The sequence below is a fragment of the Canis aureus genome, chromosome 37, assembly GCF_053574225.1.
Source record: "Canis aureus isolate CA01 chromosome 37, VMU_Caureus_v.1.0, whole genome shotgun sequence".
NCBI classification, from domain to species: Eukaryota; Metazoa; Chordata; class Mammalia; order Carnivora; family Canidae; genus Canis; species Canis aureus.
This window is the reverse complement of record NC_135647.1, coordinates 24618435-24631929: the sequence shown is the minus strand read 5'-3', so window position 1 is coordinate 24631929 and position 13495 is coordinate 24618435. Positions and strand designations below refer to the sequence as shown.

Here is a 13495-nt window from a genome sequence, read left to right as displayed (position 1 = left end):
TCCAGGCATTTCCTGGAGTGCTCGCCACATCTCCCTCGTGCTTTTCTGCAGTCGGGGCCCTGGGGAGGCCTTGTAACTACCGCTGTGACGTCAGGCCCCCTCCTCAGAGCTCGGAACCCCTCGGTGGGCCCCGGGAATCGTAACCCCACCTGGCAGGTCAAGGAGGGGCTGGGAGTTGCCGGTGGGGCCAAGCGACAGTTGGGCCAGACATCCATTACGGCTGTCGCCGCGGGACCTTCAGGCGGCGAGCGCGGGAGGTGTCAGGAAAGAGAAGCCCGAGGTTTCCGGCGGGGGCATTTCTGCCAATTGAGTCAAGGTTTGTTGAGGAGACTGATGATGGAACCACCCCGAGGAGCAGCAAAAAGGAGCCTCAAAAACTTTAGACTCAAAATAAAAGCTTTAACCCATCCTCCCCCGAAGACTTCATTCCTGTGCCTTAACTTTAAAGTAACACCACTAACAACAATAATAAAATAAGCAAAGCACTTGAAATACAGTCAAGCCGTTTACTGGAGGTTTGCTTCCGAGTAAGCTTATAAAACACAAATGCAAATATCTTTTCCTGGCGAATATCCAGAGCTAAACCAGTGGAAAGTTGATCTTTATAAAACTGCACCCCCTCCAGTTTTTTTCACATGCCAGATACTAATTGCACAACGGGAACTTCTACACCCAAAGCGGGGAGCCCGGTGGCCACCGAGGTTCGATCTGCAATTTACACCCCACGCTGCCTGGGCTCCGGGGCTGCGCGGGGAGAGGGAGGGCAGGGGGGCAGGCGACGGTGCGGGTAGGGCTGGGCCAGGAGGCCCGACTGTCCACTGCGAGCGCCGCCGGGGCCCACTGGCATTTCCCACGTTAGGAAAACAAGCGAGCAGCTCTGGCTGCTTCCCGCTCCGTGCCCTGCCCTGCGAGCAGTGGAGATGCAGCTTAAAGTTCAAATTCACCAAACGCTGGGGTGTTTTGGAGAGACCACCTAATTAGCCTCCAGGCTGAAGCCAGAGCGCCCCATAAAGCCCCGGCCAAAGGGGACGATTATGTCAGAGTACAGGGACCGGGGCTGGACACGAATTCACGTTTCAAGTCTGGGGTCTTCTCCCTCCCACCCCTTCCTCCCTCTGCAAGCGCTAAGGAACCGTCCAGGACTGAGCCTCCCGCTGACAAATCAAGTGTTGCTTCCAATCCGAGCCCCGGGCCTTGCGAACACCCTGGAAAAGGGAGTTTCAAGTGCCCCAAGAGCCCAGCAGGCCGAGAGGCAGCTGCCTCAGGAATGGGAAGTTCCGGGCGACCCCCCACCCCAGCCCCAGGCTCGCTCTAGAAGTGGCGGGTCTTCTCCTCTGTCTGAAAAACACTATTTTTTGGTTGTTGTTGTTGTTTTTTTAAATGTTCAAGTGACAAGGAGCTGAGCCTGCCACACACGCCAGCTCCTCTGACATCGAACAACTGAAGCGACAATGAGAATTTTTGTGCAGGGAGGAAGCCGGGATTCCAGCTGGGAAGGCAAAAGGGGCTCCCAACACGTTCTTGCAGTTAAAGATTGTCAGAAATGGGGGGGAGTGGAGGTGTTAAATGCGTCACACTACTCTTCTTCACGGGTTCCTAAGCTTGCCAGGCCCCCCCACCCTCCCGGCTTCTGGTAAAGGACCTAGTGTTGGGGTGGGGGTGGGGGGTGAGAGGGGTGTTTTCTCCAGTTGCCAAAACGCAGAACCGCGTTGCAGGCGGAGGGGGGGGGGGCAGTCCTTCGCTTCTCTCCTTCCCTCGTCTGCACCCCGCTGCACCCCGCTGCACCCCGGCCGCCCTGCGAGTCTCGGGCGCGCAGGGCCCCCCAGAACCGGCGGCGCCCGCGCCTCTGCGCCTCTGCCCCCAGCACCTCCGTTACGCGCGCGCGGGGATGGAGCCTGAGCGGAGACGCGCGGGGTTCTCGGGCGTGTGTTTATTTGCTTCTTGTCATCACACCTGCTCGCGTCGCTGGGCCCGAAGCGTGACCCTCCTCTGAGCCGAAGCGTGCGGGGCCCGACGAGAGCGGGCGGCGAGGGGCGAGCCTTAGGGGTCGGGCCCGGCGCGGCGCGGCGCGGCGCAGCGGGGAGGTCTGCGGGGAGGGAGGGAGGCCCCAGCAGCGGGCCGCGGAGCCGGGCGCCCCGGGCGGCGGGGAGGGAGCCAGGTGGCCTGGAGTGGGGCGGGCGGAGCCTACCTGGGCACGGTCCGGGCGCGGCCCCGGGGCCCCCTGCCCTGTCCCTACTGGGTGGGGGTGGCGAGGAAGGCGAGGCCGGGGCGACGCTGCGGCGGCGCCTCCAGGCCCGGGGCCCAGGGAGGCCGCAGGTGGGGGGCGAGGGAAGCAGCCGGCTGCGAAGCCCGGCGGCCCGCGGGGAGGCGGAGGGCGGGCGTGGGGTGGGGTGGCGTGGGGTGGGGTGGGGCGCCCGGGGGGCCGGGCCGTGGCGCGCGGCCCGCGGGGACCCGGGAGTCCCGCCGGCGGGGAGGCGCGGGGGGCGCGCGGGGCGCGGGGGGGGGCGGCCGGCTGCGGGCGCGGGGCGCGCTCGGCCGGCGCGCGTGTGGCCAGCCCCGCGGTCCTCCCGCAGCTGGGCGCGGGCCGCCGGGGCTCGGCCTCCGGCTCCTCCGGAGGCGGTTCTCGCCTGCCATTGGCTGCCGCGGCCGGGGCGGGGCGGGGCTCCGCGGCCCGGAAAAAATGTAACTGCGTAAAAAAGTCCTCGCCTGGGTGACGGATGCTCAAAAGTTCAGAAGTTTTCCCCATGCTTCCTTAGGCGGCCGGCGCGCGGGAGCCTGCGGAGGAGGTGACGCGGGGCCCGGGAAGGCGGCCGGCGCGCTGCCCCCGCCCCTGGCCGAGCGGAGGGCGCGGGCTCCGGGGCGCGGGCTCCGGGGCGCAGGCTCGGCGCGGGTCGGGCGCGGGCTCCGGGCGGCGCGGGCGGGCTGGCGGCGAGGGCGCCGGCTGGCCCCGTGCTGCGCGCTCGCTCGGCGGCCGGGAGGCGCGGCCCCGGCCCGGCCCGGCCCCCGGCCCCCGGCGCCCGGCGCCCGGCGCCCAGCGCCCAGCCCGGAGCGGCGCGGCGGGAGGCGGCGGCTGCGCGGGCCGGACTCGGCGAGCGGGGGCCATGCAGGCGCGCTACTCCGTGTCCAGCCCCAACTCCCTGGGAGTGGTGCCCTACCTCGGCGGCGAGCAGAGCTACTACCGCGCGGCGGCCGCGGCGGCGGGGGGCGGCTACGGCGCCATGCCGGCCCCCATGAGCGTGTACTCGCACCCGGCGCACGCCGAGCAGTACCCGGGCGGCATGGCGCGCGCCTACGGGCCCTACCCGCCGCAGCCGCAGCCCAAGGACATGGTGAAGCCGCCCTACAGCTACATCGCGCTCATCACCATGGCCATCCAGAACGCCCCGGACAAGAAGATCACGCTCAACGGCATCTACCAGTTCATCATGGACCGCTTCCCCTTCTACCGGGACAATAAGCAGGGCTGGCAGAACAGCATCCGCCACAACCTGTCGCTCAACGAGTGCTTCGTCAAGGTGCCCCGCGACGACAAGAAGCCGGGCAAGGGCAGCTACTGGACGCTGGACCCGGACTCCTACAACATGTTCGAGAACGGCAGCTTCCTGCGGCGGCGGCGGCGCTTCAAGAAGAAGGACGCGGTCAAGGACAAGGAGGAGAAGGACCGGCTGCACCCCAAGGAGCCGCCCGCCGCGCCCGCCGCGCCCCCGCCGCCGCCGCCGCCGCCGCCCCCGCAGGCCCGCGCGCCCCCCGCGCCCCCCGCGCCGCCCGCGCCCGAGCAGCCCGACGGCGCCGCGCCCCCGCAGCCGCCGCCCGTGCGCATCCAGGACATCAAGACCGAGAACGGTACGTGCCCCTCGCCGCCCCAGCCCCTGTCCCCGGCCGCCGTGCCCAAGATCGAGAGCCCCGACAGCAGCAGCAGCAGCCTGTCCAGCGGCGGCAGCCCCCCCGGCGGCCTGGGCCCCGCGCGCGCGCTCAGCCTGGACGGCGCGGACCCCGCGGCCCCGCCCGCGCCCCCGCAGCCCGCGCCGCCGCCGCCGCCGCCGCCGCACCTGGGCCAGGGCTTCAGCGTGGACAACATCATGACGTCGCTGCGGGGGTCGCCGCAGGCCGCGGCCGAGCTGGGCTCGGGCCTGCTGGCGGCGGCGGCGGCGGCCGGGGCCTCGCGCCCGGGGCTCGCGCCCGCGCTGGCGCTCGGCGCCTACTCGCCGGGCCAGGGCTCCCTGTACGGCTCCCCCTGCGGCCAGGGCGCGGGCGCGGGCGGGGGCGCGGGCGCGGGCGCGGGCGGGGGCGCGGGCGGGGGCGCGGGCGCGGGCGCGGGCGGGGGCGCGGCGGGCGCGGGGACCTACCACTGCAACCTGCAGGCCATGAGCCTGTACGCGGCGGGCGAGCGCGGCGGCCACCTGCAGGGCGCGCCGGGGGGCGCGGGCGGCCCGGCCGTGGACGACGCCCTGCCCGACTACTCGCTGCCCCCGGCCACCAGCAGCGGCGGCGCGGCCCTGAGCCACGGCGCGGGCGGCGCGCAGGACGGCGGCCACCACCCCGCGGCCCACCAGGGCCGCCTCGCCTCGTGGTACCTGAACCAGGCGGGCGGAGACCTGGGCCACCTGGCGAGCGCGGCGGCGGCGGCGGCGGCCGCGGGCTACCCGGGCCAGCAGCAGAACTTCCACTCGGTGCGGGAGATGTTCGAGTCGCAGAGACTGGGCCTCAACAACTCCCCGGTGAACGGGAACAGCAGCTGTCAGATGGCCTTCCCGTCCAGCCAGTCTCTGTACCGCACGTCCGGGGCCTTCGTCTACGACTGCAGCAAGTTTTGACGCCCCCCCCCCCCCGCCCCTGCATCCACCCATCACCCCCCCTGGACCACCGCCGCCACCGCCACCGCCACCACCACCCAGCCCGGACGAACTGCGAACTGAATGAATCGAACCCCCAAAGCAGGAACAGCCGAAAGAACCACCGGCTTGCAAAATCGAAACCAAAAAAAAAAAAAAAAAAAAAAAGAATCCGATTAAAAAAAAAAAAAAAAAGGAAAGGAAAGAAAGCCTTGAAAAACATTCACCGAACCAGCGAACAGAATCCCTCCAAAAATGCAACTCACCAGCACAAAGGAAACTGTTTTTCTGAAAAGAGTCAGAGCCACCTTCACTTGGCCTTATCTAAATAGACAAAACGGTAAACTATTTTGTACAGAGACAGCAAAAAATCATGGTTTATTAAAGGACAGTGTTACTCCAGATAACACGTAAGTTTCTTCTTGCTTTTCGGAGATCACGCGTTCCTCCTCTCTCTCTCTCTCCCTCCCTCCCTCTCCCATTCCCCTGCCCTCTCTTTCCTCCACCTCTCACCTGTAAGATATTTTATCCTATGTTGAAAGGAGGGGGGAAAGTCCCCGTATATGAAAATCGCTTTCTTTTTATTCATGGACTTGTTTTAAAATGTAAATTGCAATATAGTAATTTATTTTTAATTTGTAGTTGGATGTCGTGGACCAAACGCCAGAAAGTGTTTCCAAAACCTGACGTTAAATTGCCTGAAACTTTAAATTGTGCTTTTTTTTTTCATTATAAAAAGGGAAACTGTATTAATCTTATTCTATCATCTTTTTTTTTCTTTTTGTTGAACATATTCACTGTTTGTTTATTAATAAATTACCATTCAGTTTGAATGAGATCTATATGTCTGGATACTTTAATACAGCTTTAATTATTATAAGAAAAAAAAGAGATTTCAGATTAAAACACTAGAAATGACCTATTCTCCTCCTAAATATCTGAGAAATGGAGAAACCCTCTGACTATAACTTGTCAAATTTCACCTAAAAGTCTCTTTTTTGTTTAGATTTGTTTTTCCTGCAACGTCTTCTGCAAAATGTACTCTATAGTCAGCTTGCTTTGTGGCTAGTCAGAAGATATTTTCCTAAACAGGTCTGAGTTGGCATATATACAAATATATATATATATTTTTTCAGTAAGGACAGAACATGATCTGGAAATTTTAAGCCCATGAATCGGCAGTGGTGTTACCACAGTGATACCTGTGTGTAGAGATATGTGAATGTGCCTCCAGATATACACAGAGGAATATTTGGCTTCTGTATCACATAAAAAATTGTGATGTCTGTTCTACATCCCCGTGAGCCAAATGCTGGGTAGATATTTCTCCTACTAATTTCACTCCTTTGTAAGAGAAAAAATAAAGCAGTTCTTTTTTTAAAAAAAAATGTATGTATATAACTCATCCACATTTACAATCCTTCGTGTGTTACATAGAAGGGTTGGTTTAAAAAAAAAATATATATATATATATACTGTGGGTTGGAAAGGGATATTTAATCTTTGGGAAACTATTTTAGAAGATATGTTTGTAGAACAATTATTATTATTATTATTTTTTCTTTTGGAAAAGATTTAAAGCAATAAGGAGAGAAGAGCAGAACATTTTAGTCTAGGGTGGTTTCTTTTCGATCCATTTTTTTTTCTTGTTAATTTACAGTTAAACGTAGGGGGCGATCCAGATTGGTCCTCCCCCTTTGTAAATAACCCAGGAAATGTAATAAATTCATTATCTTAGGGCGATCTGCCCTGTCAATCAGACTTTGGAGAGATGGCGATTTGATTACAGCCGATCAGGGCCTTACAGTTTGTTTTCGAGATAATACAGTTTCCTGCTATCTGCCGCTCCTATCTAGAGGCAACACTTAGCAGTAATTGCTATTGCTTGTTGTCAAAATCTGATCATTGTTAAAGGATTGCTGCAAATAAATACACTCTAATTTCAGTCAAACCCTGCTCTCCGTGGCCTCTGATTTGCTCGGGAAGGTCGCAGCGGCCAGGGCGCCCCAGGGCGCGGCGGTCCCCGGGCAGGGAGGCCGGCAGGGACTCGCCCGACTGCTCGCTCGGGCTCCGCCGGCTGTCGCGGCCCGCGGCCCGGGGCGGCCTCGGTGACCCCCGCGGGGTGGGCGCACCCCGGGGCCCTGGCTTGCCTAGGCCCGGCCGGGAAGGGCCGCAGGTGGACCCGCCCCAGGCCGCGCGGCTCCGGCAGCCCCGGCCCCGGCCTCCCCGCGCCGGCCCGCTGCGCGGTCGGGACCGGGGCTTGGCGAGTGTAGACGCGCGGCCCACCCGGCTCTGCAGCCGGCGCCGGCCTCGGGACGCGGCTCCCGGACGGGGGGCAGCTAATGAGCTGTAATTGCCGCGTGCGTGTTTGCAGCTCCCGCCCCCCGACATCAGCCTGGGGGGGCCGGAGGGAGGCCGCCTGGAGGGATGGAGCCGGCACCCGGGGCAGGGCCGCCGAGCAGCAGGGCCGCCTGGCTCCAGGCCCCAGGTCCCAGGCCCCGGCCGCCGCCTGCTGCTGCGGTGCCCCGCCGAGGGGGGGGAGGTCGCGGGCGCCCGCTGCTCTCGGGTGGGCCTCGGGGCGGTGGGCGGCTGCGATGGAGGCCGCGGGCGCTGTGCAAGCGGCGTGCGCCCCGCCTGCCCCGGGGCCTGGCGGCCTGGCTCCCGAGAGGGGACCGGCGCGCAGCGGGGCCGGCGACCAGGGTCGAGGAGGCCGGGCAGAGTGGAGGGATGGGCTGCGGTGCCGCCGGGCAGGCGACCTGGGCCACGGGCAACCTGGGTCGAGGTGGAGGCGACCTGGGCTGCAGGCGACCTGGGTGGAAGAGGCCGGGCCAAGCGGAGAGATGGGCTGCGGTGCAGCCGAGCAGGCAACCTGGGCCGCAGGCGACCTAGGTCAAGGAGGCCGGGCCCCAGCGCAGGGGTGGGCTGTGCGCAGCGGGGCCGGCGACCTGGGCCACCAGCGACCTGGGTCGAGGAGGCCAGGCCCGAGCGGAGGGATGGGCTGCAGCGCAGCCGGGCAGGCGATCTGGGCACGGGCGACCTGGGTCAAGGAGGCCTGGCCCGAGTGGCCTCTGCCCCCTCGGCCTATGCTCGCGGCCTGCGCTGCATCGGGCTGGCAGGGGGCGACCGTGGCTGGGGGCCTGCAGCACAGAACCCGCTCGCCTGGGCCCCGACCGTCCCTGAGCGCACCTCGGGCACCCACGCTCTTCCTCCCTGGGAACCCGCGCTCCTGGGGCTGCAGAGGGCACCGCCGTGAGCGCGCTGCCCCAGCTTCCATGGCCTGCAAACAGCCCTCCTAAGCTCCCAGGAGTGTTTACACACTTGCCCGGGGCACCCGCTTCTTAGCCATCACTTTTGCCCTCCTCGGTTGCAAGGTCTGAAAATCAAGCGTGGAGGACGTAGTGTCTGGGAAGGTGTTTGTGTTACACGTACACAGTTATTTCTACCCGAGCTGCCGAAGCAATAGTGCAGGAGCTGTGTTTGAGTGCAGGGTCAGCAGTTCTGTTCATGATTCTGATTTTTGAAACCATAGAGGTAAATGTTTTCTACTCCCAATACAAGTGCTTTTGGACTCGCATCCAATTTAAGAAAAAAAAAAACAACTACCGCTGACCTTATTGAATGTGGGACAAGTACTTATGCCGTAGTGGTCTGCACGTTTGATTTGTACTTTTTCAGCAACGAGGGTATTTTCTTTTTCCTGTAAGATAGTCTAAGAGAGACGTCTTGGTATCTTAACCAACAGACAGGACATTTTGAAATTAGCCTTGGACACAAGGCAGGATCTAGTGGTCGGGATTTGGCTAATTTTGAAATGAGCCTCTGTGGAAAGCTTTAGGATAGTAAGTAGTTTGTGCTTTATGTAGCATGGGTGCATTTATTTGCTTAGCAATTTATACAGTGAGCGAGTAGATGCCAGCATGTTACATGCCATATAAAAACTAGCATTTTGGCATATTGTATGCGTGGTCGGAACGCGTGCTGTTTTCCAGGGCTATGTAGTTAGCAGGGCTTTCTTCACCAGGCTGCATGCAAACAAGCATGCATTTTACAATTTATCATTCCACGCAGTTTGTGTCATTAATAATCGATGTTTGCAGAGGAATAAGGCTCGATTGTGCTGGTGGTCTGTAAGCTCTTGGCTATTTCCTGCGGGGGTCAGAAACAGGGGTCAGGAAACAAGAGTGCCTTATAGCCCCATCAGGCTCCCCTGAACTTCTATAGGTAAAGAAGAGACATAGGACCTTTGCTCTCCCACCCTGTTCCCTAGGGAGGGGGTGTCATATTTAAGGTGGAGGGCTTTTAGTTTTGTCCTTCATGGTGCAAAATTCCAAGAGAGGCCCTGAATCCTCTGCAGGTCCAGGCTGCCTGGCCGGGCTGCCCAGGAGGGGGACAGGTCCCGGGCACCCGTATCGGTGTTGTACCCCAGTGGCCCTGGACACAAGGTGGTGGGAGCAACAGTTTCTTTCTCTCCTCAGCTCCCATCTTACAGCTCCTAGAGAGAGGCCCCCTTTGCTTCTGAGCCTAGTTCTCACTCCCGGATCCCGCCTGCTGTCCCAGAGCCTTCTCTTTAGACTCCTCTCCCCTCCTTGCGGAATGGGTTCACGAAGCCATTAGCTCTTCCCATCGGGTCATAAACAAATGTCCCCTTAAGGGCAAGATTGATAGTGGCCGTGTCATAAAGCTGGCCAGGCAGGTTAGACTCTGTGGGACATTCTTTAGCTAAGTAGGGAATTTAGAGGGAGGCCGGGAGACTCTGTCATAGTCCTCACCCCATCGAGTTGTGGGGTGTGGGGGAGCAGAGAGCGGAGAAGCCGGTAAGCTTATGAGAGAGAGAGAGAGACCAACAAGCAAGACTTAGTTTGTTCAGACAGTGGTCACGATGGCACACACCAAAAAAAAAAAAAAAAAAAAAAAACCTGCTGAGATTTGCTATGGGGCCCTAGATGTCAGCTTCAGACACCCCACTTTTCTGAAAGCCTCTATTTCAAATTCCAAGGAGGCTAAGAGGTTCCTTGAAATAAGCTTTCATCAGTGGCATTTTCACTGGCACCTAAACAGAAAGTCTTCCTTCACGATTTGGGCTCGACATTCGCAGCTGGACTTTTGTGACCTGATACCTCCTTTACTCTGTCCCTTTTTGAGTGTGATTCCAATACATAACCGATGAGTTCTATGTGTCTTTGTATCTTTATCCCCGTCCCTCTCCTTGTCACTCCCCGCCCCAGGCCCTTTCAAAAGACCCTGGGCCCCCAAGTCTCTCCCGGATGTCTCCCAGCTTGAGCTACCTACCCGGTGGCAAGTACGCTCTGGCTCCGAGCTCTCCTCTCCGGGTGATGGGCCACATGGGGTCCTGACCCGGAGCTTACGCTCAGCCCTCTGACCCAGCTGGGGCCACATGTGAACAGGACTGGCAACCTCCAGGTCCGAGTCCAGTTGGAAAAGGAGCGATACTTCATGAAATGGATTCCAGCTCTAAAATCCATTCAGGAGAATGAAAGCCCCTTCTCCACGACGTTCTCAACGTGATTAGGAGTGGAAAATTGAGCAAAATGTACCATGTCCGCCTTATTGGAAACCAAAATATGGTGCAGAGACCATAAGGCCTGACTTCAGACCTTTGTTGTGCTCCTTTCCCATCTTACCGTGGCTCCAGAAAAACCCTCTGTTTTATATTATTTTTTTTGTTGTTTACTTGATTTTTTCCCTCACTGATTTTAAATTTGCGGCATATTGAGCGTATTATAGGAGATGCAGTAGGATCTGGAATTTCCTTGCATATAGGCCTGAGTCTGCCTTGAAGACTGGAGAGAGGGGTGGAGCAGTTGGGAGACTGCCTGAGAGGAGAGGCTGGTCTGAGGGACCCTCACAGAGGGCCTGACATTGCTCCCGCTCAGAGTCTACCCACCTGCGGTCTGGCTCAGAGTCTACCCACCTGCGGTCTGGCCGTGACTCCGAGGTGTGCTTCCACAGGCCTCTTTGCTCTTCCAGGTGGCGTCTCCCTCCATTCTCCCAGAGGCCATCTTCTTTCTTCACTGGTCTGCCCTCGGCTTCCTCCAAGCCCACTGGTCAGCACTGCTGGTCATTTGTACTAAACTGCCCATCTTCTTCCCGTAGCGGGCCCTGTTCCCAAGGAGACTGGGTGGGCTGCTCATTTGCCCCCTAAGTCAACACAGCTTGATGCTACTTGGGTGGGCATGGAAGTGCAATTTGTGAGCCCAGGGAGCGAGCAGTGGGCTGGCAGCCAGGGCCAGGTGGTGGGGCCTCCGGGTTGACCTGGGTGGTGGGACCCCAGGCAGGGCCTAGGGACAGTGCTTGGAGGCGTCTCAGAACCCGAGGCTTGGGAATGAGGGGGTCTGAGGTAGGGCTTGAAGGCTGACTTAGGCTGAGAGAGGAGAGAGGCAGAGACAGATGGAAGGACAGAGAGGGGGGAGAGGGAGAGAATAAGACAGGGAAGAAAGGCACCCCCCCCATTGCCTACCCTGGGGAAAAAGCAGGAAAACCAACACATTTAGCGCCATTAACTCTCAAGGCCTCTGAATTTCCTTCAGTGTATAAAGCAGGTCATTGGTCCCGGTCTTGTTAACGGTACAGACGTGCGGAACACCAGAGTCGGGGAGCACGTGTTTAGGGCAACAGGATTCCCAACAGCCTGCCCTTGGGGGGAAACGGGAACTGTCCTCCGAGCTGAGCAAACTCTGCGTCCTGCAAGTGCTGGGGGGGGGGGGTCGCCGAGAGCAGCGTTGTGCGCCCTCGTTCCCCCACGTCGGGCTGTGCGCCCCTGGGTCCCCACGTCGGGCTGTGCGCCCCCGGTCCCCCACGTCGGACTGTGCGCCCCCAGGTCCTCACGTCGGGCTGTGCGCCCCCAGGTCCCCACATCGGGCTGTGCGCCCTGGGCCCCCCACGTCGGACTGTGCGCCCCCGGGTCCCCACGTCGGACTGTGCGCCCTGGGCCCCCCACGTCGGACTGTGGGCCCCCGGGTCCCCACGTCGGACTGTGCGCCCTGGGCCCCCCACGTCGGACGGTGCGCCCCTTGGTCCTCACGTCGGACTGTGCGCCCTGGGCCCCCCACGTCGGACTGTGCGCCCTGGGCCCCCCACGTCGGGCTGTGCGCCCTGGGTCCCCCACGTCGTCGGGCTCGCTCCGCGCAGGGTCCCACCCCCGCCAGCAGAGGGGCCTCCAAGCCGTCCCCCAGCGGCCTGCTGAAGCCCCCGCGGCCTGGACGCCGCTCACGTCAAGGCCCGAGGAGTGCGGCGGGCGGCCCGGGTGGCAGGCGCGGGGAGAGCCTGGAGCGGGGCTGGGCGGAGGCGCCGTGGTCCCCACCGCCGAGGGCGCCCCGGGAGCTGGAGGCCGACGCCCCAGGCAGCCCCTCGGTCCGAGTCCGCGGGCCCAGCTCTGCGCGGCGGGGCCTCCCGCCGTGGGCTCAGCCCGGGAAGGGACTGGGGGAAGTGGCACAACAGGAAGGCCTCGCCAGCAGGCCCTTCCCAGGCGGCTTCCTCGCCATAAAAAGCCAGACTGCAGCCGGGGTCCTGACCCCTTCCAAATATACATTCCCTTGCCCGCGGCCGGCACTGCGGCCCCGGCCAGGCCTGGGCGGCCTCCTCCGGGCGGGCCCGCGCCCCGCGCTCAGGCTGGCGGGGCCCACCTCCGCGGCCTCGGGGCTCCCCCCCCCCCCCCGCCTGCCCTCGCGCTCCGGGTCGGGGTCTGCGGGCCTCAAGGGTCGGCAGCGGGGCGGGGGGGGGGGGGCGCGAGGCCGCGGGACACGTGCGCGGGGTGGGGGGCGGTGCGTGCCGTCGGGTCCCCCCATCCCGGGCCCGCGCCCCGCCGCAGCCTGCAGGGCCGGGGTCCCGCCTGGGCCTGGACCTGGGCCTCGGGCCTCCAGCACCCTGCGTGCCGAGCGAGCCGGGTGCGCACACGGAGGGCGCCGCGGCCCCGACTTCGGAGATCAAAGGGGCGGCCGAGACGGGGCGTCCGCTGGGTGCAGCCCTGACCCCGGAGGAAGGGCGGGAGCCGGGAGCAGGCGGCGGCCCGGGGTCAGGCCGCGGTCGGCCTCGCAGCGCAGACGCTGGGCCGAGGAAACGGGGGGGAGGGGGGGGCTGTGCGGTGGCCGAGGCCTCGGAGAGGTCCCTGCGGATGAGCGCTGGGGGGGCGCAGGTGGGGCCTGGGGAGCCACAGCCCCGACGGCGCGGTCCCCGGATGAGCGCTGGGGGGGCGCAGGTGGGGCCCGGGGAGCCACAGCCCCGACGGCGCGGTCCCCGGAGACGTGCTGGGCGCCCCGGGGCTGGGGGCGCTGGGGGGGACCTGGGGGCGCTGGGGGCGCTCAGGGGGCGCTGGGGGGGTTGGGGTGCCCTGGGGGAGCCCTGGGGGCGCTGGGGCCCGCGCGGGCCGGGGCAGGGCGGCTGCGCCCCCTCGTCGCCCCCAGGGAGTCGGGCCGAAGCTAGCGGCACCAGCACTCAGCGAAGCCCCGACTGGGGGGGCTGTAGGGTCACGGCGGGCCCGCGGGGACGCGCACGCGCACACGGCCGGTTTGTAAAACCCGGGTGAGCGCCCCCGGCCCTCCTGCCCCCGCCCTCGCGTCCGCTCCCGGCCCTCCCCCTCCCTCTTCCCCTCCCGTCCCCCCTGCCCCCTCCCCTCCGTCTCTCGTCCCCCTTCCCTTCCCCTCCCC

General features: G+C 62.7%; 1 protein-coding gene across 1 annotated transcript; it reads left to right on the top strand.

Moving 5' to 3' along the window:
• Nucleotides 1-3025: 3025 nt before the first annotated feature.
• FOXC1 (forkhead box C1) lies at nt 3026-6783 on the top strand. Its single transcript, XM_077886521.1, has one exon. It carries the CDS (start codon nt 3102-3104, stop codon nt 4812-4814), a length of 1713 nt encoding a protein of 570 aa, XP_077742647.1. The 5' UTR covers nt 3026-3101; the 3' UTR covers nt 4815-6783.
• The last annotated feature ends 6712 nt before the right edge of the window (nt 6784-13495 follow it).